This window comes from Micrasema longulum, unplaced genomic scaffold (genome assembly GCF_059751315.1).
Source record: "Micrasema longulum isolate JH-2025_06_02 unplaced genomic scaffold, ASM5975131v1 h1tg000487l, whole genome shotgun sequence".
Lineage (NCBI taxonomy): Eukaryota > Metazoa > Arthropoda > Insecta > Trichoptera > Brachycentridae > Micrasema > Micrasema longulum.
The window spans coordinates 2037449-2065247 of NW_028277684.1; the positions used below are offsets into that span (position 1 = coordinate 2037449).

Below are 27799 nucleotides of genomic sequence, written 5' to 3' on the forward strand. Positions count from 1 at the left end.
AATAAAAAATAACGTCAAAACAAACATTTTAATAAAATATCATTCATAAATTTATCGAGGATTTAACATTTTAATAGAATTTTTTTGTTTTTTATTTTATGATAATATAACAAACAAACAAACCATCTCGCCGTTTCCCCGTAGGAGCAGGCAGAGAGGATAGAAAGCCACATCACTCTATCTTGGCACACAGACCTCGCTTTCTCTACATTCATACATCTTCTCATGCACGCACGCCGATTATTCCTACATATATAATATATCCCAAGAGTTAAAAAAAACGAATTTTGGACGGTACATAAACAAATTTTAAACGAACAATTTGAAGGCAGTTATATTTAAAAGGTTTCAGCTTTTTCACTTTCAAAAATTAGCTTTGAAGAATTGAATAAATGCTACTGCTAATCTACCAAATCAATTTATTTCAGGAGACAGTAAAAACTGTTTTTAAAATCAATCTAACACATTATTTACTTCGATCCGCGGTACTATTATTCTTCAGAAAGCTCGCCGATTATTGGTCCCACGAGTATCGCGTGATTAGGGAACATCCAATAAGATTTAATAAGAGTTAGGTTATGTTAGGTCCGAACTGTCAGCGGGGTCACAGTGAGTCTTCTGGACGGTGTGATTCTCTTAAATGCTGCAAATGCCCGGTTGCATTCCACCGGCGACACTACTGACCAGTCCAACTCGTTAGCGTCCACGTCGCGAACCCTGGACAACGCGATCACACTCATAACGGTGTGATCATAGCAGATAACGAGAGGATGAACGGCGAGTTTCTGGCGCCTCCAAACCAGAACCCACCAGCTAATGGAAGGTAACCCCGACAGAAAAATCCACCTGAGACGGCAACGGGCAACTCTGGTCATCTTTTCTCGGGAATCACTACGGCGAGTACATCAATAAGCAGTCGTCCTGGCTGCAGAATATAACAGTAGTGCAGGACAGAAATGCTTTCGCTGCAGAGATCGCCAACGTCGAGGGGACCTGACAAGGCACCGCAAGAAGAAGATGCACTATTTATAATTTGACTTGCTTTTCAAAACTCATTTACACAAACAAACAAACCATTGCACCGTTTCTTCGCAGGAGTAGTCAAATAATAGAATGCCATTTCAAAATGTCTGACTATAGACCTCGCTTCCTCCACATTTATACATCTTCTCATGCGCCCACACCGATTATTATACTTTTGACATGTCCATCTTCTAGTGTTTATTAGATTCAGGCATGCTATGTCTTTCTCGGGCATTTTCATCGTAAATATTTAAGGATAGCCAAGGTAAGGAACCCCGACAGAAAAATCCACCAGAGAGGGCAACGGGAAACCACTCTGGTCATCTTTTCCCAGGAATCACTACGGCGAGTACATCAATAATCAGTCGTCCTGGCTGTAGAATATAAGAGAAGTGCAGAAGTATTATCTGTTTTCTCGGTTCGCAGAATAATGAACATCACACTTACATCATAATACGATAATACAATACAATATAGATGGTTTGTGAGATATTAAATGTGAGAGATATGTATTGTAATGAATGCCCTCTTCATAAGTACCATCTCGGTATGTGCTTATCATTTTTTACTCGATATCTGATGGCACAAGTCCCACGGTACGGTGCTATGCCGCGCCGCGCCGGTGCGGTAGCGCGTGTGAACTGTGAACGTCGAAGGCGTGTGGCTACGGCACGGCACAGGCACACAGCGACAGCATGACGCATGGCGGCATGAGGCATGACCCTGTCTGACTATACACACTCACTTCTCTACGGACTTGTTACGGGCATTATTACTGTGATATGGCGCATACCTCCGGACTCAGCAGACTCGATAATCCCCAACTGCATAACGTAATCACACCACAACAATTGTATAATTAGGAACAGATATTAGACGATATTCGATTCTAAGGTATCACTACTAACCGCTAAGTAATTTATATTATTTAACATGTTTAGGTAGGTATACTGATAAGGTCATATTTTTTCTGAGAATATTGTTTTAATCGCTTATTATTTTATTAGTTATATTGTTAATTTGAAAATTTAAGTTAATACGTGCATACAATTGGATCGCAGGCCCTATTATGTATATTTTTGTTTCTCTGAGTAAAATCATTGTAACCTGTAGATAAGTCTGATTGAATTTCAAATTTAATTAAATTAAATTTTAATTAATTTTCTAGCTAATTATAACAATTTTAACGTTACTACTCAAATGTCGCGGAAGTCAATTTAATAGTTACTTAAAAGCAAAAACGTTTAAACTATAAAGTGCATTTGAGGAATTTGTGTGTAAATAACATTTATTCGCATTTAGAGAGGTGCAAGAAAAAGATTATATTCGTTAACACAATTATTTAAATTATGACGCAAATAAGTCGAGTACCGAAGCGTAGCATGCAGTCCTAATCGAATTGAATGTAAAAAAAATAAACGCTAAGTTTGGCGCTATAATAATATTAGAAGATGAAAACAGAAGTGATTAGGAATATAGGCGAGATTGCGCGGTAGGTAATTAATAATTAGTGGTGGGTGACGGAATGCTGGCATTACATAAGCGTGCGGGGATCGCGGGGCGGCGGGGCGGCGGGGAGGCGGGCTCCCCGCACGGGTGCGGGCGGCAGCTGCGGCCACAGGTGGCCCGGCCGCCCTGCGCCTGGGAACTCGCCGTCCGCCACGGTTCCCACGGTGAGACCCTATATAAGGGGGACTTACGTCACTACGACTTCATTCCGTCTCACCGCGGAGCGCGCAACAGACGTGCCACACCGCGTGCAGTGCTCTATCTTGTTTGTTTATTATTATATTATTCTGTCACATCACGATGTCTTACGAAGTAGCCTACGAGACTAGCCCCGCCTTCGGGCCCGAGGGAGTTCGGCCCGTGTCCCGCACATACCAGTACCGCAAGGTCATGAAGCCCATGCTGGAGAGGAAGCGCCGGGCGCGCATCAACCGCTGCCTGGACGACCTCAAGGAGCTCATGGTGTCCGCGTTGCAGGCCGAGGGGGAGAACGTCGCCAAGCTGGAGAAGGCGGACATCCTGGAGCTGACCGTCCGCCACCTGCGCGGGCTGCGGAGGGCCGACCGCTTCCGGGCCGGCTTCACGCACGCCGCCGCCGAGGTGTCCCGCTGCCTCGCCTCCACTCCCGGCGTGGACGTGGCCCTGGGCACCCGCCTCATGACGCACCTGGGCCACCGCCTGAACCGCCTGGACGAGCCCGCCGCCCGCTGCAGCGCCCCGCCCACGCCGCCGCCCTCCGACCACCTGCCGCCCACGCCCGCCAGCTCCCCGGAGCCGCTGGACTGCGGCACGCCGCACCACATCACCAGCTACCGGCCCGAGCCGCTGTGGCGCCCTTGGTAGGCCGCCCGGCCCGCGCCCCGCCCGGACCGGCTCCGCCGCGACTCCTTCAGCGACATGTGCTTACCGCCGAAGGAGTCTACTTCTCGTTAGATGCGGTGTTCGGCTCTCGTCAGATCCGGTGCAGTTAAATCGTCCTCTTCCGTAATTTACAATGGACTGGAGCTATAAGAATAATGTTGAAGTTTTTCCTAATGTTCGTTATGACGTCATCTTCCGCGAAGACTCCTCCGAAATGAGAGATCTCAGGCTTTAATAGTTGTAATTAGATTATAAAGACTTATGTTTACTAAACCACCAGCTTTAATAGAATAGGGTTAATGTGATATAGACTTATTATGTTATTTTATACAAGAGTTAATATTGTTACTGTACCTGTGATTAAGGAAATAGCGTTTCCTCGTTATGTGAATAATGGAACCGCCAAACACTAATTTATGTATGTTGTTGATCGATAATATAATGTATCGGTCGGAAGTTTTTTTTGAATTCCGTCGAACTATATAATTGAAAAAAAGAATATTATAAAATATATGAAAATAAAAAATATATTTCAAGACATACTTTTTTGTTTACATTTACAAAATGTCAATGCCCCCCTTCCTCCTGTCAATCGCAATTTTTATTTTACTCGGTCAAGCGTGAGTCACAGCTAGAGTACCTACCTACATACGCAATATTGGTGTAGGTTACATACTGCATACATATTTATTCAAAATTACTCAAATATGAAATACACACGAGTACAATAAAATTACTCAACTGAAAAAACTTAAACTGTTAAGTACGCTATTTATAATAACATAATATCGTGAAATGTTTTTATGCGCATATTTTACCCTTGCACAGAAGGGATATTATTTGCTAAACAAAGCTTTCTATGAAGCGGATACATCCGCCGAGCTTTGGATTCCTACCTGAGACTTGAGACGTGTATTGTATTGAAAAGAATTAACACAATGTAGGCTCTGAAGGTAATACTAACAATAATAAAAAAATCTACGAACTGTTAAAAAGGTAAAATTTGCAGCATCACAAATTCTAATAAAAAAATTTAAAAAAATTATAGTTCGTTCAATAAATTCATTTCTAAAATATAGTTATATTGCTACTTTTGCATCAAATTTATTAATTATAAACGTCACAAAAATGATAATATTTTTAAATGCTTGAATAAGTTTACTCGTTAAACCTTACTTCTGGTTACTAGTAAATCGTGTACAACACTTTCATATTATTACTAGTTTAATTTCTCGATTTTGTAAGAATTATTCAAAAAATATTCATGCATTTCCACAACATCACATGAATATGTATATTTTCTAAAATCGCATTCTCAGTTATTAATTTTATCGCGTGATATATTATTTTATCTGCATGAATATTTTTTGCAATAAATTCACGTATTTAATTCAATTGAACACATAATTCGGTATGATGTGAAAAAAAACTGTATGTATCGCAAGTCTAATATTATTATTATTCAGAACAATTGGTTTTAGAAATATACTTAAACTTCCTTAAGTCTGCCTTATTTCATTTTTTTTAAATAGTTTGACAAATGTTTTCAACGGAGCACAGAGAATCTCCTCGAAAAGGGAATATAAAAACCGAATTCCATTCCCGACACGATTGTCATGAAATATTAATTTTAAAATGTGTTTTAACATTAGAATATTTCATAGTTCCTGGACTGGAACCGGAAGCGCAAGACTGATCATCTTACCTTCATGCAGCAAAAATGATCACGGTATGCTGCAATTCGTGTACCAATACAGTGCCTTATGCACCATTAGGTGCAAAAACGGAATGATGATCAAATGACTCGATTTTGGCTGGAATTTAGACGAACTCGAATTATTGTTAATTTGAAATTTATTTAGGGATTTACCTTTGAATTTTATATCAAAACTAAATTGATTTATATAAAAATCCGTAGTATAATAATTGTTAATTCAATTTCGAACTAATCCAACCGCCTAAAATGTGTTACAATATAAGTTATAATATGATACAGTTATAATAATTGCATTCTAAATACCGAATAAAAATTGAATGATGGCAACAATACTAAAATTAACGATTGACATTTTTAGAGGTTTTCCTAAAAGATATGTATTTTTGGTAATTTAAATTAAGGTTTTCCTTGTCTTTCCGGAATTTTCGCGTAAATTAAATAGACCAGAAGTATTATAAATCTGTGTGCTACTGTATACGTGCCCGGAGGCACGTCATGGCGTAATTGTTATTGATTACTAAGTCCACGATTAATCGATCCAATTATCATGGATGATAAGTGTCGCCGACCGGACCGCGATAAGTGTATTTGTGTTTACTTACTGAGAACTGAACACTGAACTTGCTACTTGCTACCATAAGATGACAGCCGTAGCACGCCTTAACCATTTATCTCAAGAAAAACGCAGAAGGAAAAAACTGCTCATTTTTTGTCGATAGTTTAAATTATTAAATGTTTTATGATGGCCCATAACATTAAATAAAAATATTATCTGGCCCTGTCTTCGGTTGGTTATATTTTTTATCCAATCCATATAAATAAAATAAAAACACATTATAACATTATTTTACAAAAAATATTGCATTTTTTTTATTTTAATACATTTTTTTATTTTATACAATCGTGTACGCCAAAGGATGCAAGAGAGACATCTATGAAACGTTAGGGAACTACTCGAACTCATGTTTTTGAAAGACAAAATTATTACAATAGCAATCATTGGTCGTGGTGAAGAACAGTTAGTAGTTTTGAATATTATTTCAAAGATGTCGCTAAAACTTTTCAACGCAGAACATTGCATATAATCAAAATCCTTCACAGTATACCTGCAGTGTATTTTCCAATAAATCCAATATTCGTTGGTTATGTCGGGCACATTTTTTATACTAATCACAGATGCATTTTTTTATGAATGTAGTCACCCTACTGGCCCATAGACGTGTTCCAGAATGGGAAATCAATTTTTTTGGTGTATATTTCTCATATCGATTACAATTTTAATAATTAAATTAGAAGTTTAAAAAAAAAGAAAACGAAAGAAAATAATGAAAAGAATAACAATTTATTATACTTCGACGAATTATTTACGTTTGTAATTTTTAAGCAATGCATCAATGTAAGCATTAAATGTAAAAACAAATTTTGTTTCCGTGTCCGGATGGATAAACAACACAGTCTGTGAGAGAAATAGAACCAGGGCTGGTATTCTGAACGGAATTGCGCGCGAAGAGATAGCTGTGTTAGCGTGTATTTAAAATACCAACCCATAGCTGGTATGAACGCAATTTTAACGCTATAAATAAATGCCGATTTTTCTTTATTCCGTCTTGATTTATGCTTTATAGTAAAATTAAGAAATAAAGTAAAATAATGTGATAAATTAAAAAATAATTTTCTAATTAAACGTTGAACGGAGATGCACTTATATGCGTTTTCAAAATATTTAATGTGACACCTCTCTTGCAAACAGTTATTTTTTTATGCTCCCAACCGTGTGCTCAGAAGTTGAAATCTGATATTTATCAAATATTTTAAGAGAAACTTTTGTTTTTATGCCCCCATGTGTAGATAAGTCAATTCGTCACACAACTAGGAATTATTTAGGATAAATCATCCCAATTTCATAAACGTGTTTATGAATTGTAAACCATTATTTTATTGCCCTTGTTTGTCTTTGCTACATACATTTCTTGTACATACATTGCTTCGGGAATAAATATATAATATCGACGCCGTCTTCTTTATTGTTCATATACGTATATATGTATTTCATCATTGAATAAACTTAATAGTGATGCATAATTATTTGTAAATATATATATTTTAACTTTATTATTATGCTTTTTAAATTACATATTCTACCATATATGTAGATGTGTTACTATTATTACTTTATTGTATTTATTTTTACTATCAATTAATTACCTAGTTGAATTATAAAATTACTATAAATTACTAATAACATATTGCCATGTATTATTATATAACTTTTCTACATTCCATTTTTTGACATGTATAAATTTTTATTATTTATATTTTTCCATTATTATTTTGTATATTGTTTTTATTATTTTGTATACTGTTTAATATGCTTATAAATGTTTTTGATTTATAAATAGAAAAGTCCCGACACAGAATTTTCTAACAAGTCGGGACACAAAAAAAAAATTGTGCTCTATGATAAAATTGTGAATTTTGTGCATTAAATAAATAAATTATGTTTCTTCATATAACTGCTGTAATTGGATTAGGCCGTATATATAATAAATAAAATAAATGTGTTCCGATGAAGATAGCCATTGTAATACATAGCTGCCCAGAACCCCGGACAAGTGCTATTAATTCGATGTATATTCAGGTAAAAATCCCAATAAAGAAAATTGAGTGGAAGTAAGTCTGCTTCTTAGTCACTTCTCTTAGTAGTTATATTTCACCTACCGGGCTTTAAGTTACGGGTTCGGCAACCGAATGAACGTGAAAAAACGTGGTTCTATTGCAATATTTCACTGTCTCCATGAACTAATGCTCTTATTAATGCTTGGCAATCGCGATGGGAATCTTCCCCTTCAGGGAGGGTTACCTTTCTTTTTTTTCCTTCAATCCGTCAGCGCTTAGAATCTTCTTGGGTTATCCCCGATCACTGGACTACGCAGTTTTTATCAGGTCATGGTAAATTTAATGAAAAATTATTTGTTTTTAATATTATTGACTCCCCTTCGTGCTGCTGCGGATATCCTAACCAGTCTTCTGAACACATCCTTTGGTCTTGTCCCTTTCCCCTTCTTTATGATTACCGAATGGAGCTTCTCGCTACTATCCGTGGCCCTGTTATAGGTCCTGTCGGATATACAGATCTGGTGGCTATAAAAAGAATTTCAAGGCTTTTAAAAAGTATTGTAATCATTTCGGCGAATTGATCATGTCCGATCAATTTAATCCCAGTCAGTGAAGAATTCACTTCCCTCTCTTCTCAATCCGATGAAGTACATATTATGTACTTCTGGATTATTTTCTTTCAGCACAAATATGCTAAGGCTACCAGATTTCAGAGAGCTCCTTCGGGCAGCTTTTCTCGTTTGACAACGAGCAAATTTTCCGTGTATGTGGGCACCGCCAAGGAGACTTATGTCCTCAGATGTGGTGTGCGGTATGTGGTGGGCAAGCTGCCTCCCTGAACTAGCACTGAAGCGCAAGAATAATCACTTACCTTTATGTAACAGATGATCGAGATACGCAGCATTAGGCGAAACAATGCAGTGGCCTTTCCACCATTGGTTGCGCATCGGGAAACAAAATATTAAATGAATTTTTATTCATAAAATTATAAATACTACTAATTTCCTCGGTTTTGATTTCCTTTAATAGGTGAATAAATGAAATATTGTACATTAATTTTATGCATATTTTACCTGCATATTTTTTCAAATTTGTATGCATTCGTATTTTTTCGTTGTATAGAAATAAATAGGGGACGGACGGGCAAGACGGATATGCTAAGTTTGACCTCAAATAAAAGCCAATCGTTCAAAGATTTTTTTTTATTATATTATTTAATTTTGACATCACAAAATATTTTGAAAACAAAAAATGAAAAATATTCCTATGTAATATTTTTTCAAATGATAAAAACGTCATTTTAAAAAAAAACGATCTTTCTCCGTTTTGCCCGACTAGGGCATTGGAATTATTCGTTTTGTCTGCCCTCTACGTCTCGCCCGTCCGTCCCCAATTGTATACCTTAACCATAACTGTATACGGATGTATATCAATTAGTATTTTAATATTCATCCCCACGTAAAACAAAGCAATCTTTTTTCATTTAGTTGTGATTTTTTCAAGAAATATTTTCTTTATTTGTTATTTTCAGAAACCCCATAAGTCATTAACTAAATGGCACAAATCAAACCACTTATTTTTTTTTTAAAGATGAAATTCCCGTCAGCCGTCTAAATTTTTGATAAAATAATAATGCTCATTATTTTTTATGAAAAGGCATCAAAAGCATCAAAGCATCAAAATTTGTAAATAGTTTTTTTTTAGCCCCTGTTAGAAAAATACTTTTTTTTTACTTATGGGGAAATATTATGATTATAATACGATCGAGTTTTTATATGCAATGATGGCGCTCCTCGATAGCACTTATTAGGTTAATTAATGTATATTAACTTAAAAATAAATTTGTCCTGTCGTGTTCTCCTCTCCCCAGAGACTGTTTGCTCCATGGGAAAATTCTGCGTAAATGTTAATAATTTATAACCCGTAGACTGTCATAAAATTATACCCAGACATCGTTTGACACTATTAGTAAAATAGAAAAGAGGGTTTCAGAATAACCAACAGAGGAAGGTGCGGCCATACATCACTTTATAAATTTTGTTTTAGCATTTGATCAATTAACACAGAAAATATTAATTTGACAGTTGAGGTGTTTCCAACTATATTAACGTTGTGATGAGATGAATTTACAAAATTACAATATATACTCATTCCGGAACAAAATTCCTTGAATAATTATTCTTGCTCCGTCGAAACAAATGTGACCTTTAGATCGTAGTCACAAAATTTGCACGTCATATTTTTATAAAGAAGTATAATTAACGTATAAACAAGATTTGGATAACGATAAAAGAGTAGGTGTTTTGTAAAAAAATAAACACAAAAATAAATATAAATTTGTATTATTTTGAAGCTAAAAATTTACAACATACAAACAAGGAATAAAAAGGATTTTTAAGAACGAATTGTCCCATTTTCTCTGTAAATAAAATTACATGTCGCGTCTTAATCTCCCTGCAAGAATTCATAATACATATAACTTGTTTATTTTTACTGGAGTATTATATATATACGTTTTGTGGCGTACCTAGGAGTCAACACGGACATACAGTTAAAATAGACGAAAGACACAGACAATTCACTAAAGTAATGCCATCATTACATAACATTTTCTACAAAATGCAGGACCGCATTACCAAAAAAAATCGTGATGTACAAAACTTATGTCAAAAGCAAACTGAGCTACATGATCGCCTTCTGGGGAATCGGTAAGAAGACAGTCATAACAAGAATAGAAAAACAACAAAATAAACCATAAAACTAATAATACTCGCTTACAGATTCAAAAACTATTCTTACTCAAATGAAAGACATAACCCTAACAATACAATACAACACATACAAATAATACAATCACTAGATCCTCAACACATAGACAACTTAAACAAATGCATACATTACTACTTTCGGATAAGGGGATTTTGAATATTATGCAATTAAAATCTATAACCTGCTTCCACTGTCTATTAAAACAATTAGAAATGAGAAAATGTTCAAAAGGGCTATAAAAAATGGATAGTGGAGCTGGGTAGAAGTAAAATGGAGTGTCTTATTCACCTAAACCAATATTTAATAAACTGCTCCACAAATGTATAGTTTATGTTATATTTTTGTTATTTTATTGTACGATTTATAATACTCAGAAAATAGTACAGGTGTACATAAATTAAATATAAACTAAAATATGTAGTGTTAAAAACTTTCTAAACATAAATAACATTTCTTTTGTTAAGTATCTTTATATATTAAGTCTTCTTTGTTTATTTTCACATGTAAAATATTTTTTTAAAAAGTGTATTGTTGTGTCCTCGGCACGGGTAACACAAGTGAGGTCAAATTATTTTATTGTTAATCTTAGTTTATTATGGAAAAAAATAATAAACAAATAAAATAAAAAAAATATATACCTACAACGTACCCTACGTTATCTCTGTGACTGAACTGTAAGAAAAAACACACTAGGGGCGATATTCCAAACTCTCTTGCGGCCGTAGAAAACACTTTTATCTCGCGTATTTTGTATGTACACAAGATAAAGTGTTTTCTACGGCCGCGAGGGCGGCTCAGAATAGCACCGCAGTTTGACATAAAATACTTGACGAACATCGAGAATCGCGTTGGGAAACATACAAGACACGATGACTTCGCTAACCAGAAGAGATATAACATAAATTCACCTCATAATAATCCAAATGATTAACATATTACAACAGAAATGAAGAACATTTTAAAGAAGGCAATATAGATGTCTAGGCATCTTCAGGGCTTATGACCTGTCATTGGCTCGTTTAAGTGGCCACTTTACACACTGGGTAACATTCACCATTCTGCCCATATTTTAACATCTATATTGCTTCAATTCTTTCATCTGTTGATGTTTGTGAAGTTAAAGAGCTGAAACCTTTATTAATGCAAGTGAGATTCATCTAATTGAATTATTTCACCTACATACTAGGCAACGCCTGAAATTTTTATTTTTTCAATTTCTATACTTCTTCATGGACCAGGTGGATTTATCAACAATATTTTGAGTTTGTCCAAATTTTTGTACACAAGGACTGGATTCAACTCCCCGGGGAGCTGTTAACATTAACATATTACAACAGAGATGAAGCACATTTTAAAGAAGGCAATATAGATGTCTAGGCATCTACAGGGCTTATGAACAATCATCAAAAATTTGGACAAACTTAAAATATTGTTGATAAATCTAAATGAGTTAAAAAAATTATAAATATAAATAAATTTTTTAAAAGAAATAAATTTTAATGTTTTTTTATCGCTAAGCCTTCAACTTTCCGGTTCTTTACTGTTTTTTTTTTCATTTTTTTAATTTAAAAAATCCGCTTGAAACAATTGTTTATATCAGATAATTAATATTATTGTTATTTGTATTACGCTGTCTTGATTTACTACATATATTTTCATTATTTTATGCACAAAATACACAATTTTATCATAAAGCACAATTACATATTTTTTTAAATTTTATGTCCCGACTTGTTAGAAAATTCCGTGTTAAGTCGAGACTTCCTACTATATTATCTTTTATATTTTGTAAACGCCCTCTAAAAATAAAAGAAAAGATGAATACCTAACAAATGGGTATTGACATATGTTTCAACAGAAACAAAGTATTTAATAATAATATTTGGCTGATTTATATAACGCCATTTTTGTAAAAAATCACCTCAAGGGCGCTTTACAATTGTATATCTAAACTTACATCTAACTAAACTTAAGTGATATATTATATTTCCAGATTTAAAATTGAGGGTATGATAGTTTAAAGAAGTGGGATTTTAGTTGGGATCTAAGTATTTAGATGAATTATTTAGACAAGGCATATATAAGCTTAGACATTTACTTGTAAACTAGTCAATGACAACAATATTTTGAGTAGATATATTTCAATGTTTGTAAACACGGCTGGATTTCATAAACAACCAATGACAGGTCATAAGCCCTGTAAATATCTAGACTTACATATTCCCATCTCAAATATGTTTTCGTTATCTGTTGCAATACATTTAAACATACCTAACAATATGTCAAAAGTCCTCTTAATGCCCTGACATATTTCTATTGGCCTAAAAAATAAACATTTATAGAATAGATTTATTAAAGTTATCTAATATACATTATTATATAATAAACTAATTTTCACTCTAAAAGCCCGCTGGCTCAAAAAATATGTGCTTGGCGGTATTGTTCAAATACGACCCAGTTTTAAATGTCGCCTTTTAGGCATTTTTGTGGGTTTCACAGTATTATTATTTCATCACAATACGCTCTGAATCATGAAAAGACGTGTGGTAAAGTTTTATATACATTTTTATATGATTTATGTCGATCATTTACAATGGGTCTAATCGGACCCATTTCCGGTAGGGATAAGTTTAAAAAACCCCTCTGTACTTAGGTTATACGAGTATAATAGAGAAATGAGACATTTCGTTCTATTGGCTTGTGCCTACATTATTCATCTGAGTTTTGTATATTGTTTTTATAATTAAGATTATTATATTTAAAATATTAATATCTAAACAGTCATCAACATTGCATAATATACTAGTACAAATTATGTGCCGGTATACAATAGGTACATATATTATTATAATGACATTTTCAATAAAAAGAGGTAAAATTTTAGACTATTTTAGATTAGATATTTTCATAAGCAGAGATTAGAGATCTTACAATTTACAATAGGCATATGTATTCGGAACACGAAAATAGTAACATGAAATCTAATGTGTACTGATGGTGGGTTTATTGCGTCAGTTCGCATTGATTTTATGTCCGTTATCATGAATATTCCTCGCGGGACTAGACACAGATGTATCGAACCCTTCCACTATAGTTCCATTAGCGGAAGAACGGCTGGTCATCTTTTTAATGTTGCACATAACTCTGAAATAGAAAACAAATATTTAATATAAAAAAATGGATAGTGGAGCTAGGTAGAAGTAAAATGGATTGTCTCATTCGCCCATACCAATGCTGAATCAACTGCTCCACAACTGTATGGCTTATGTTAGGTTTTTGTTGTTTTCATTGTGTGTTTTGTAATATAAATAATATAGATGTATATAAATACCTTGTTTTTAAAACTGTCTGAATATTTGTTAATTATGTTTGTTTTTTAAGTGAGTCTTCTTTGTTTATTCTCAAATGTAATAAAAAAAAACTAAATTGTTAAGTGTCCTCGGCACGGGAAACCCCAGTGAGGTCACATTATTTTTATTATTAATTTATAGTTTGTAAGCGAAAAATATGAATAAATAAAATAAATAAATAACTATATTGATAAAAAAGGCGGCCTCCGTGATGCAACATCTAAGACAATTGACTCACGCACGGCAGGTTCCGAGTTCGATTCCCGACGAGAACACAAAAATTAAATGTGTTTTTTCTCAAGCCTGAATGTTATGAGCTGTTATTCGCTACACTTTTGGTGCTTTTTTTTCATGAGATGAATGAACATTTTAAGGGGATGAAAATAATGAGGGCGTGGTATAAGGAGTTGCTATTTTTTTGCCTCGCTTATTATGTACAATTGTAAAAGGCTTATTGCTATTTATTGCAAAAGATATTTTCCTTCTAACTGCTATAACTATTATGTGAGGATATGGCAAAATAGTAGGCTGTGCCCTTGATTAGGAATTTTTACGCATTTGCTAATTGAAGAGGAAACCACTGAAAACTTATTCAGGAGAAGCCAGACTATTAACTGGCATCAACAGATCTTTCGTTCCATTTAGACAGAATTCGGAATTTTTGTGTCCTTCATTGGTTTATTTCAATAATTGCCATGACTATTTTTACCGTGTATGAAAATATAACCGCAAAGATACATCTATCTTTGCGGTTATTTACATTAACTTGGAAAGAAAGGTAAGAAACTAACGAGTTTTCGAAAAACTACTTGTGCTCCAGTTCATGGGTATCTTACCTTAACGTTATGAAGTAGATAATCTCGATAAGGCTGAGGAAGGAAAAGCCGAGGAAGAGCCCCAGAAGTCCCCCGCAGTTGGCGAGGAAATCCGTCTGCCCATAGAGCTCCGAGCGGCGCGAGGTAATGAATTGAGACTCCTTGAAAAACAGCACCGCTCTTGCCAAGTTGACGCTGGAGACAAATAGAGAAAGAAAGAAATAGTGATGAAAAAAAATCAAACAATTTACTTCTAATCCTGGAATTACTATCCCGCCAAATATTGCGAGTAACACAACAAGTTTCACTCACTCGGGCATCTCGCTGAAGTTAGCCTTGTAGGCAATGAAGAGCTTCTGCCAGTTGAAGTCAGCTTGGGAAGTCTCCGCATCGTACGTGATGGAAGTACAGGCTGGTAAACAGTCACACTGGGCTGCTACTTCATCTAGTCCTCTGGAGGAACGTGGAGACTTGTCCCTTTGCGCCAGCCCTTCCTGTATCTCTCGGGTTAGTAGATTGTCTAAAGTGCAATACAAAATGTTTTTAAAAACTATTTTCAAATCTTCAAATTATTCAGAAAGCTTTTAAAAGTAGTTGTAGATACTTCTCCATGAAAACTGACAACCATACCTAATTAATCGAGAAACGAATTTGACTATTGATGGTTGGCTGATATTATATCTGGTTTTTGGATAAGCAGTTTTCATTGAATTTAATTTGTTCAAAGTTTTGATATTAATTGAAATCTGGAAAAGGTACTAAAAGCACATTACTCACCTTGAGCTTCTGACATGCACGGGACTCTACCGGCTGAACAAATTTCGGTTGAGTCATTCCCTGGAAATATTTGTGAAATCATTAATCATCTTTCATAATACCTACTATTATTTCATACTGATATTTGCAGATACCAAAATAAACTGTCGGATCTCTATAGTACGACTTTCAATCATAATTTTACATATTACATTACACAATATTTACATTACAAAGTAACAACAATGAAAACAATTATCAAATTTTGGAAATCTTACGGGGCATAGAAAGAGAGACACAGCCACAAGCAGCGAGAGTGTAGTTGGTAAGACACTCTAGGTCACAGTTCTGTTGGGTGTATACTTTGTAGAACATCAGTCTTCTCTCCGAAGGAAAATAACATTGTCTCCTAAACAGTTTACAATACCATTTGTCAGTTCTCTAACGTTCAAACATAAAAATCGTCTACATTTTTTAAAAGATAAAATGGTAACCTTTGAGCATCGTAATTCCGGAGTCCCTCAGAAGTGGTCATCATATTGGGCTTGATGGCTGCAATCACTTCTTGACTCAAAGGTACCCTGAAGTACTGCTGAGATACCCGGGGGATTTCTGACGGTGTGTGCAGTAAAATCTAAAATGTACATTATGTATTATTGTATAAAATACAAACACCTGATCTACAAGGATGACCACCGCAAATAAAAAGGACACATATTCCTTTCCCACGGGTTGGAAATAGTATGTCAATAGACACCTGCATTTGAAATATTTCCTGGGTTTTATCATTGTTCTTTTATCCTATTCTGTCTCCGCAGAAACGTTGTATATTGCGTAAATTTTCATAGTAGGTAGTCAGTCCGACTTACTATTGTACATACCAGCTAGAAATATCTTAGTTCTCACGCCTGGGAAACACCTGCTTACCTATTTTTGGGCAATTTATCGTTTTACATAAAACGGTCATCGATTTTTTCAGGCATATGTGCCTATTATAATTAGGAATAATAGATGGAATATTCGCAAAGCTATTTTAAGGTACCCAAATATAATATTATGGTCAAGTTTTTGTCGATAGTTTGTATAATCTATAATTAAATAAGGTAGGCAAATATTTTTATAAATACCAACTACTGTAACTAGAACATAATATAAAAATAATGTAAATGAATGCTTTGACACGGGTTATGCCCAGATTGCCCATTGAGGTATTCATATAGAAAATAAAAAAATTAAATTTTTTTGATCAAATAATAAATAAATTCTATTTAGGTAATTTTACGATGAATAGATACGGTTGAGTAAAGACATTGCTCTTTATACTAGCATTACTATTGGCAGGCTGGTTGTACAAGCAGGAAGATAAAACAGCTGAAGCTGCTTATGTCTAAGATAGTTATTAGGAACGCAAAGAAAAATACTCTTCGTTACACAAGTTAATCGTAATACCACGGATCAATCGGAAAAAATACAGAAGTAAATATGCTTTTCTTCTTTTCTCCAAACTACAGAAGCCAAGCATACCCAGTATGAAGTCTAATGGGTACAACCGCGGATAATATCCGTACTCCCTTGAGTAAAAGTTCCTGGACTGGCGCGAATCCCGAGTGAAGCGTTATCTTACTTTGTTAATTGAATCGGCATTCACTTCGTAACACTTCATTATAATTTTTTTATGAAAATAAAACTTTGTTATTTGTGTTACACAATTTTTATTATTTTACAAGAACACTACTACAGTTTCGGGAGAGCACTCCTACCATCGACGGATGATATAAAACTAATATAGTAAACACAGAATATTGTTCACAATGTCATAGAATTTAAACAAAAATAAACAAATGAATCAGTAAAACTTGGAGCAGGAGTTTTTTTTTGGTGCAGGAGTGTTTCCTGCACCAAGTAAATTACAAAGGCAGTAATATGAATAATCTAGAAATAATAGAAATTCACAAAAATTCAAAGTCTGAGAACAACCTAATTGATAATCACACTTTTGTCCACCCATCGCCCTTATTGACCGTGTTCCCTTTGCGACCTCCCTCACTCCACTTACCTACTGTCTGTTAACACTCTCTTAGCCGAGCGGTGTCTTCCCACGTATTAAATCTTAGGCTTAATTATTGTAACTTCCACTTATGTCCTTTCCTCTCCATCATTTATCATGTATTCATATATGTACTTTAGACATCTATCCATTTATATACTAACACCTTAGATAAGTGGAAAAAAAAACCCCTGCTCCAAGTTTCACTGATTGATTTGTTTGTTTTTGTTTAAATTGTATGACATTGTGAACAATATTATGTGTTTACTATATTAGTTTTATATCACCCGTCGATGGGAGGAGTGCTCTCCCAAAACTGTAGTAGTGTTCTAGTAAAATAATAAAAATTGTGTAACACTAATAACAAAGTTTTATTTTCATAATAAGTTATCTTACTTCTTTGAAACAAAAATGTTCAAGATACTATGCGATTAGAGCATTTATGCATGTCCCTTATGCGGATTAAAGTTGCTTATGTTTAATCCACTCTATTATTAATCAAACAAAAAGCTATATATATATATATATATAATAAATATACTTGTTTCAAAGAACTTACCTTGAATCCTTGTACCGGTCCGCGACAAATATAGTCCAAATCATAATTGTAAGCTCTCATCAGTATAGTGAGACCGGCTTTAGTACCCGAGCCCTATATGGACAAGACAATGATTATTAGATTATCATTTTCATTGTATACGTAAATTAACTACTATAAGCTATCAGGAGTCGCCCATAGAAGGAAAAGGGTGTATGTTAAAGGGCGTCATTGAATAAAAGAAAAAAAACGGAGCGAGATCAAAAAAGATCGTCGATTGTCTATTAGGTAAGAACAAATGAATATTATTTCTATACTCTATTATTTAGAAGTGCTTTATTATTGTGTTCGATTAGAAGCGTTTCATTAGAAGTGCTACATTATAATAAAACTGATGAGAAAATTCCTCAAACTGCGAGTAAATTAATGACTATGTCATTTTTATTCTATTATCAGGGTAGGTCTGTCCATAACGTGATAAAATAATTTAACTTATTAATATTTCACAGGTGCAGCGATAATTAAACATATGCATGTACTAAGTATACACAAATGTATTTTCTATATAAAGTTGACCATCTAAAGTCTAAAAGTTCAGTAGAATTTTTTACTTAATTAACATTATTTTTGAAGTCATTGAAATATTTACAATAATCATTATCATCACCATTCCTTTTGAGCAACTAATGGTGCTACTACTACTACTACTACTACTACTACCATCACGCCATTTCCCCGTAGGGGTAGGCAGAGAGAATGGACCGCCACACACGTCCATCCTGGCATACATTCCTAGCTTCCTCCACATTCATACATCTTGTCATACATGCCCTTCGGTTCTGTCTGCTTTTGACATGACCAGACTTAAGATTTTGGTTTATCTGATCATGCCCCGTCTTCTTTGGTCGTCCTCGTCTCACGTTGCCGTTCATTTTCGCCATATATACTTGTTTTACCATTGTTTTGTCGTCCATTCGTTCTACGTGACCCAACCATCTCAGAGACCCTTTCTTAATCTTATCAATTATACTTGACTCAGATTTACACTCTCCCTGATTTCATCATTCGTAACCCTGTCACACATTGATTTCCCACACATTCGTCTAAGAGATCGCATTTCAACCGCGTTCACTTGGCTTTCATCCTTCCTCTGCCAGTTCCATGTTTCACTTCCATACATAAGTGTTGAGACTAAAACTCCGTTGTGCACTGCCAGTTTAGCTTCGATTGACATATTTTTATTAGAAATTACTGTGCTTAGTGCTCCGTTCATTTTGTTGCCCGCATTCACTCTTCTTTCAACATCTTTTTCTACTCTTCCATCTCTTGAAAACATGCTTCCCAGATACACAAATTCTTCTACTTGCTCGAGACATTCGTTGTTTACATTTATTATGCAGTCAGTAACCTCACTATCCCTTTCGAATACCATCACTTTCGACTTACTTTCGTTCATTGCCAATTCGTTCTCCAGTTACTCTATATTTGGTGTACCAATTCAATGCCCTATGAATCGGTGCGGATAAGGGGATGGTGTTTTTTATTCATGTTTTAATAATACTCGCGATATTTATACTGGATATTTATTTGTAGCGCATTTTCAATATTTAAAAAAAAATTGTTACCGACAGATAGGTCGCATACTCTAAGGCCACACTATATTTTTTTTATTACTGTTTCAGATTTTTTCCGGAAATTCCGCGTTATATCAATGTTATTACCGTTCCTCTGACAGGATACGTATCCAAAGGAACATCGGAAGGATATCCTCCGTCCAAAGTCCATCCTTCTGAATGTTTATTGTGATCGAGATATTGGTATTGCGAATGCAATCTGCAAATAATTAAACATCATTCGTTGAATTAGTGTATCAGGTAAACGATGCATAAAAAAACTAGTAGGTCCTGTAGTTAGTATTTTTATAGAGCTAGGATTTGAAATTGCTTTACAAATCAATTAGATAGTCTGACCATCATAAAAACATGCACGGAAATGTAAATAAGTTACACCGAATAGGGTATTATCACGTTTTTTTTTTTTTTTAAATAAAGAAAAAAATTACAATGATAACTGTAGATTTTTTTTTTATGTCCACGCGTTAATATTTCGTATATATATAATAAACGTATACTTTGAATTGGCGTCAAACGACCATTAGGATGCCGAATGGTCTTGTGACGTCACGCGTTACGATTCCGACTGACCGTTCAAACAAGTTCATACGAATTTGTATAGCCTGTGTGTTGTTTTTATTGCAATCGGTTTTTTTACACTGTTTTAACTAATTAACGCGCATAAAATATATTTAGTTATTAGATACAAGTACTGTTTAGTTCCGATGTGCACAAACACTACGGTGAAGACCCCAAAATAAAGATTTTTTATTCCTAATGAAAAAATGCGGAAAAATGGTTGAACGCATTTGAACGTTATAAAACGAGATGTTAAAAAAAAACAAACTAATATACTTTTTTTCGCAGGTCTTGTTCAGTACATAATACTAAATTTAATAATGTAGACTGTAGACCAGGGGTGCTCAAACGGTCGATCGCGATCGACCAGTCGATCGCGATCGACCGTGCGGAAAGCTAATATCTATATATGCTACGGTACACCCTACCTAGGTAGGTAGGGTGTATCGTGTATGTACGACAACCCTGCATCACACATACTTGCAGCCTCTCAAGTCGATCGTAAGTAGTCTAAAAATATTGAGGTAGATCGCCAGCAGTTCAAGTTTGAGCACCCCTGCTGTAGACTATACAAGTATGAAGACTGTCTAGCATCTCAAGGTCAGTTGCCATTTTGTAAATTCAATAAATTTCACATATATATAAAATTACTAAAAAATTGCAGTATGAAAACCTACCTTTTTTATTTGTGAAATTTATTGCATTTACAAAATGGCAACTGACCTTGAGACGCTGGACAGTCTTCACACTTGCGGTAATCTATTATTTCCTGAATTTCATCGCAAATTAACGTCACCGAGTACGCTTTGGTTCTAACTTTATGTTCTGGGGTGGCTCGACTTTTGACCATTCAAATATCACCCGTCCGTTATTGTAGCCTATGGCATTGTCTCCGTAATTTTCCCTGGCTGAAATGTTAATATGTAAATCGCATTTAATAAAAAAAATGGCATTAACACGCACTCGCGCAACAGAGATGTTTACAAGCAATGGTATTTTATGGGTTATGTTGTATCAAAGTCACGTTACTTCCCTTTTGCATTAAATGTACGCGAAACAATATATTTATAGTACATGCAAATACCACAACTATTCGAATAAAGACATCCTGAAAGCAAACATTATATATTTCCTTACTTAGCGGCCTTTACATTTATATACTCGAAACTTAAAAAGTTTTTATTGGATGATAATACCCATCATGATTATATCTATTTTGGGCAAGTTATCGAATTTTCCTTGTAAATAAACTAATGTCAGTCATAATGCTATGGAAGTTTATAAATGGAAACAAAAAATAAGCAAAGGAAAAGACGAAATTTAACTATAAAAAACAAATAAAAAGCTCCAAGCCGCCCGCGTCAGACGATCTCAGTATGGGATTTGAGTGAACGTAGAATCCGTAAGTCACGCGTGACGTCATCAACCTTTTGGCCAGTTACGAGCCGCTTTATTTTTTTCAAACTTTAAATAGGAAATTATAAATGAAAACATTAGTTTCAGATGTTTATAGTAAAATGCTCGCAATCATAAAAATATTTTTTAAATACTCGATACATTTAAAATCATATCCCCAGTTTATGAAAATACCCTTCGTAGTGATAATATATCCTCTTAATTAGAATATGTAAAAAACTATTGTCATTTTTTCATGAATCTATTTTCAATGAAAACTTACACGTCTTTCCTAAAAAGTTCATTGGCGTTAAGCATGTTAAATGTGAAACACAATCCCTCTTCGGTCAGTATAGGACTAAACATGGTACTGCAGTTTTCTATAGAAGTTTTCCATTTGCAGTGCCACATTGTTTCTGACAGTTCTGGAGCGATCTGTAAAATTCATTGTAAAAATAAAATAGTAACGAAAATAAAAATCAAAATGAAGCATGTCGCACTTAACATTTATGCATATTATACGTATCCTTAAAATCTAAGCTTCATTAGAAATTTGGTATCAAAGTCGCCACTGATTACTAGAATAATTAAATAAATATAATACGTTAAGCGGTGTTTGTAGTTTTTTTTTTAAATATTTTTTTTAACCTATCGACAGGTTTACAAAAGTCCTAATCCATAAGATGGGCATTAAAGCTTTATATACATTGACTGAACGTAACCTAAACAATCTCACAAACTATTTCGAATTAAAGTTGATATGGTATTAGCTTGCTCTATGCGGACATGGCAAGTGTGTCATCTTTAGCCAGGAATGATAACACCGCTTGCTTCTTGAATAGTTTTTTTTACTGTAGGAACACATCGACAATGCTGTTTAGGGCGATTTTGTTCAATGTTCTGAGGATCCTTGTCAGATGTGAAAAGAATGCGATGTTTTGCAACACGCTCTCAATGTGTCCGGATTTCAGTGAGAAGTTAACGGAGTCATCTTTAATTGTCTGTAAAGTAAAATCAAAGTTTCTTGAAGAAAAATTTAATATTACTTTATATTGTTCAAATATGTTCAATTACAAATATACTCATTTCCACATTTAATATCATTGTATCCGTTCTTCCATAGCATACACGCAACTAACAATAATTCACAGGCAGTTATAAGTTAAGATTATTTTTCCACGTATACTTACTGTTATATCGTATACGCGTGCTTATGAGATAACTATCAGTAAATTGATGGTTCGAAAGTACCTACATTATTAACGATTTCGGAAAAGCTGTAGATAGGTAATAATACTACCACCTAATTTAATAGATGTACGCGTCAAGCGTCTAGACTTATGTACATGTATGTATAATAATCAAAATGTATCATTTCCTGAAAGAAAACAACTTGGAAACCATCGATCGTTTGTTAAAGTAGATACCTACATTATAGGTTTATTGCATGAGTGTTATTGTCAATATTTTAATGGTGTCATGACGATTATTTTGTATTTTTCAACAACAAGCATTTCGTTTAATGTTGTATTTGCATAATTTTATAATGAATTATTTAAGCTTTTCGCTTGCAAACTGTATGCAATTAAATATCACGTGTGGATAGATTCATAAATTGAATATGACGACGGTATTATACGATTAAAATAAACTCGTTCAAGTTTTGATAAAACGGTAGATATACATTGTAAATTATCATAGTAAAAAATAATGCAACTGTATAAAATGCAAATAATAAAATCTTACGCTAATAAGTAGATCCAAGCTTTGGTGATCGGTGAAGTTGTTACCTTCGGTCAAAAGGTGATTGTCGCAGAGTAGAGATACAGCTTCAAAATCTTTTTGCCTGTACATAAACAAAAATACACCGAAAATTTCAAACAAACATGATTTAAAGACATTGTACGTACACAGTCGGTAACAATTTACACCGATAAAATCAGATATTCACTTACTACAAATACCCGTATATAGAAAACTTACTCGGTCTCTGTGAAATTTCCTTTATCCCGGTGAAATAATTCTGTAAAGTTATATATTGACTGACGAGCTTTTGTTTCAGAACAAATTGTTACGGCGGGAAATGGTACCTGAAAAAAAAAATAAAAATCCATTTCTCAAACGTTAAAAAATAATGACCACGATATGTAAAATATCATTGAATATATTTGGTAAATACGAAAGTTTATTTTTGATATACTCGTAAATAATACTAACCTGCCATACTGGTGTAGATGATTCGGCAAAACTCACAATAACTGGACTCTGTTGCCATTTGTTCCAGATCTTCCATATCAAATGACCACAAGCAGCTACACTCAGAATAAGCATTATACTCCACCAAATTCTTAAAATAATAAACATACATGAATTGTTTTATTTGATTTGTGTGACTGATAATAACAACATTACAAAAAACATTTTGATAACAGCATCATACATTTTCTGATTTCTGGCCAAGAAGATAATTCTTAAAACTGTTTATATGTACGTAAATATTATATGTTCGCTGTAATAATATTCGGGGGGCGAAGATTAAATTAGTCCCGAGCTGATAAAACATAGTTTGGATGCAATTGTTTAGCTTCTCCGCACTTTATTATCAAAAATCTGGAATGAAGAAAGTTGACCGAGGGGTTGGATTAATGGTACGATCTCTACTTTACGAGAAGGGCGATCCTTTAGAGTGCTATAATTGCCGCGGAATACCTTTGCTAAGCGTTCCAGGAAAAGTTTTTGCACACATAATCTTGAGCAGTATACGAGCTCCTGGACTGCAGATTCTGAGAGTCAACCGAACTGGTTTTATTCCTAATAAGTCGTGTGTGGACCAAATCCACAATGCATTCTCCAACAGAGCAATGAAATGAACTTGCGTGTTGCTTCATTGACTACGAGAAAGCATTTGATAGTCCGCATCGACCATCTCTTTGGAAAATTCTCGATGCGTGTGGTATTCCTCCCAAGATTATTGATGTTATAAAAGCACTCCACATAGACTGCTATTGTCGTGTGAGAATCGGCAGCTTTTTGACTGATTGGTTCGGGGTCTCCACTGGAGTAAGGCGAGGCTGCGTCCTTGCACCGTTCTTATTCATCATATTGATGGATTTTATCTCATGCCGACTTGGCTTATGCAGACGACGAGGTTCTTCTTGAAAAGTCCGTTGGAAATTGAAATTTTCAGGAAATTGTTGAAAAACTGCAGGAAAACTCTACTCGTCTCGGTCTCAATATTAATACCAAAAAGACTCAGATAATGTGCAAAAAATTCTGTTCTGACCCTTATCAGCCTCTTTCTACTGATGGACAAAGGATTGAGAAAGTTGACAGCTTTTAATACTTGGGAGTTTACATAACTGAGGATAAAAGCATGCTAAAAAAACTCACAACCCGTCAAGGAATTGCTGGAGCAACTTTTAACGTGATGTTTGTTGTCTTGAACTCTAGTCTATACTCGGTCAAAACAAAATGCTGATTATTCAACTCAACTTTTGTATAATGCCAGCACTCCTATATGAGTGGGAATTTTGGCGCCTCACCAAAGCTCAGAACGCCAAACTTCTGAGTTTTGAGAGTAAGTGCTTGAGAAGAATATTAGGCATAAGGTGGTTCGATTTTATAAATAACATCGAAGTACGAGAACGAACGCAGCAGCCTCCTATAACGAGCGTCTTGAGGAACTGGCTTGGACACTGCTGCGCATACCTCAGGAGAACCTAAACTCAAGTTGCCTCTTCTTTAAACCTGCGGGCTCACGCCTTCCTGGAAGGCCGTCGTTGACGATCTTTCGAATTTATTCGGTGGAACTAAGGGGCGCTGCATTGACTTGGGAGGAGGCGAGAATGCTGGCTGGTGAAAGGGCCTTCTTGAGGGAACTGGTGATGTCCACATGCTCCTCTTAGGAGCGAATGTGGAAAAAAAAGAAGATGATAATACCCTGAAGCATGGTTATAATATTACACATGTGAGGCAGAAATACAAATAAAGTAATTACACGATTGATATGTATAAATTACGTAACGTATTTCACATTTTTAGAATTCATTTTTTTCACAAAATAAAAATAACACGGTTCACAAATTAAATGCATTTTCAAAATATTTTAGGGGTTAACCTACTCCGAAATTTTAACCCGCCCGACAGTCTTTGAAGTCAACAAGGAAGGAAGAAGAAGAGGACACTGTTCATCTGAAAAGCCAAATGTATGGTGCTGGTATTACAGATTAAAGGTTAATCGAAGATATTTGTTATCAAATGTTAATTCAAAGATTAATCTTTGTGTTCGCGTTTAAACGCGTTTTCTCGTAACATGTTTTTTGAAAAAAAAATTGGCCGGAAATGTAACCAAGCCAAAAAAGCACTCCTTAAAAATACCTCCTTAGATACATTTTCTATCGAACAACGGACGGAATTTGCGATTGGTAATTAACTTATTTAGTTTTAAACAAAAAATCATGTGATTTTTACTGCCTTTTTTTAATACTTTTTTATTTCGATTTTATTTTAATTTCCGTACAAAGTTCTATAGCTTTTTGTATACATTCATGAAATAAAAAAAGTTGTAGGTTAAGAAAACTACAGGAAAAATCTTTCCGGCTGCGGAACGCTTTGCACAAAAGATCCTCTGCGGTTTTGGACTCTGACGGTGGAATTTAAAAATGACAAAAAAAATAAATTAGGAATATGAGCAAACTAGAATACTTTTACATAAGAAAGTTAATTAAAGATTTGTATGGACGGCACTTGACATTTGATCGAGAAAAATGCATCATAGTTGGGCTTATTTTAAATATTATCACTTCAGGGGTGCTATTATGGATCTTATTGCGGGGTAGAGAAAAAGTAAATTTGAAGTTTTTTTTAATGGATATACTTATGGCCACACTGATGATCAAACGTCAAATGTTATATTAAATTGTTTGAAAAAGGGAAAAAAAAATATTTTGTCAATTCAACCTTATAAGGTGTTTCGAGTAATGTTTAAGCTCGCAATAATTTTCTAAATGAAAATCGTCATGTTTGATTTCACATGTTTATATTTATTTGACGTTTAATCATCAGTGTGGCCATATATGACGCAAAGTGTAAATGCACGCAAAAAATAAATATCGCCAAATTACTCCCTCTCTTTATCACAAGGACAAGGATTCAACGCGTTTGTATGTATTTTTGCACATTTTATAACAGTGCCAAATACAAAATCTTGATAATAATAATTATTGAAATTTCACCGGGAACCCTGCGTCCGTTGCGTCACCAAATCGTTTAGAACTATTCATTTTTATATCCAAAATAAAAATAACAGTTTTTATGCATATGTTTGAACTGAGATACATAACATGTTTGAGAAAGGAATATAATAATCAGGAGCGTGCGGTGAAGTTTTCGATTAGAAACCACTTGACACTAGGTACTATGTATGTTGGTAAAATTTGTGCCTACTACTAACACAAAAATTCAAATTAAGTGCTGTGAAATAAACCAAAAAACAATTTTATGCCATAATTTGAGCATAAAAGATATTTTATGGTTTTTTTTATAATGCCATCGTGTCAACTGGTTTAAGTGCTAAATTTGTCATAAAACCGTCACAATACATAAAAAATCCTCCTGGATGTGTTTGTTATAATTGGTTCCACAGATATTGAAGATTTATATTTGTCGTGCAATTCTATACCGAAGGACCGCCTTAAAGGAACTAAAGCACTTACGCAGTTCCATAATCCAGAATCGCGCATGGCGCATAACTGCGCAGTCGAAATGTTGTGAGTGAGGTCGTTGCAATTTTTTGGAAGTTTTTAACGAATGAACATCGAACCCATCTCAGATCGCTACGATTAAAACGATTATATAAATCTATGCATTTACAAGGCGTACGTCCTGTCATTACCTGGTTTATGTGATTGCTTTAGATGCCATTCTATTTATCTTTAAACATACGTATTTCTTTAATGTTTTATCTGTTGATTAAGAGCTGAAACCTTTATTGATGTGGGTGAGTTGTGTAAAAAACGTTCTCTATCTCTAGTAATATCGAAAAGATTTGATGTATTTTATCGAGGAAGATAAATTGAACGTAGTTATGCAGAAATCAGTCAGTCCACAATTTTGAAAAAATGAGATATTGGTGATATCGGGTGCAAAATTAAGGTCAATTCCATGTTCTGCTAAAAACAGCCAGACCGCATTGATACAAAAAATTGTAAAA

General features: G+C 34.5%; 2 protein-coding genes across 2 annotated transcripts; one reads left to right on the top strand and one right to left on the bottom strand.

The window, feature by feature from the left end:
* The first annotated feature begins 2721 nt into the window (after window positions 1-2721).
* LOC148281215 (enhancer of split mbeta protein-like) lies at window positions 2722-3935 on the top strand. Its single transcript, XM_088227063.1, has one exon. It carries the CDS (start codon window positions 2833-2835, stop codon window positions 3373-3375), a length of 543 nt encoding a protein of 180 aa, XP_088083189.1. The 5' UTR covers window positions 2722-2832; the 3' UTR covers window positions 3376-3935.
* Window positions 3936-13506: 9571 nt separating this feature from the next.
* Window positions 13507-23925, bottom strand: LOC148281216 (pickpocket protein 28-like). The gene is made up of 12 exons (XM_088227126.1): window positions 23806-23925; window positions 23572-23678; window positions 23335-23434; window positions 21872-22023; window positions 19723-19834; window positions 18023-18115; window positions 15911-16050; window positions 15695-15825; window positions 15438-15497; window positions 14973-15180; window positions 14682-14855; window positions 13507-13639 (listed from the first exon to the last, which is right to left on the bottom strand). Exons 1-12 carry the CDS (start codon window positions 23917-23919, stop codon window positions 13507-13509), a joined length of 1524 nt encoding a protein of 507 aa, XP_088083252.1. The 5' UTR covers window positions 23920-23925.
* Between the last annotated feature and the right edge of the window lie 3874 nt (window positions 23926-27799).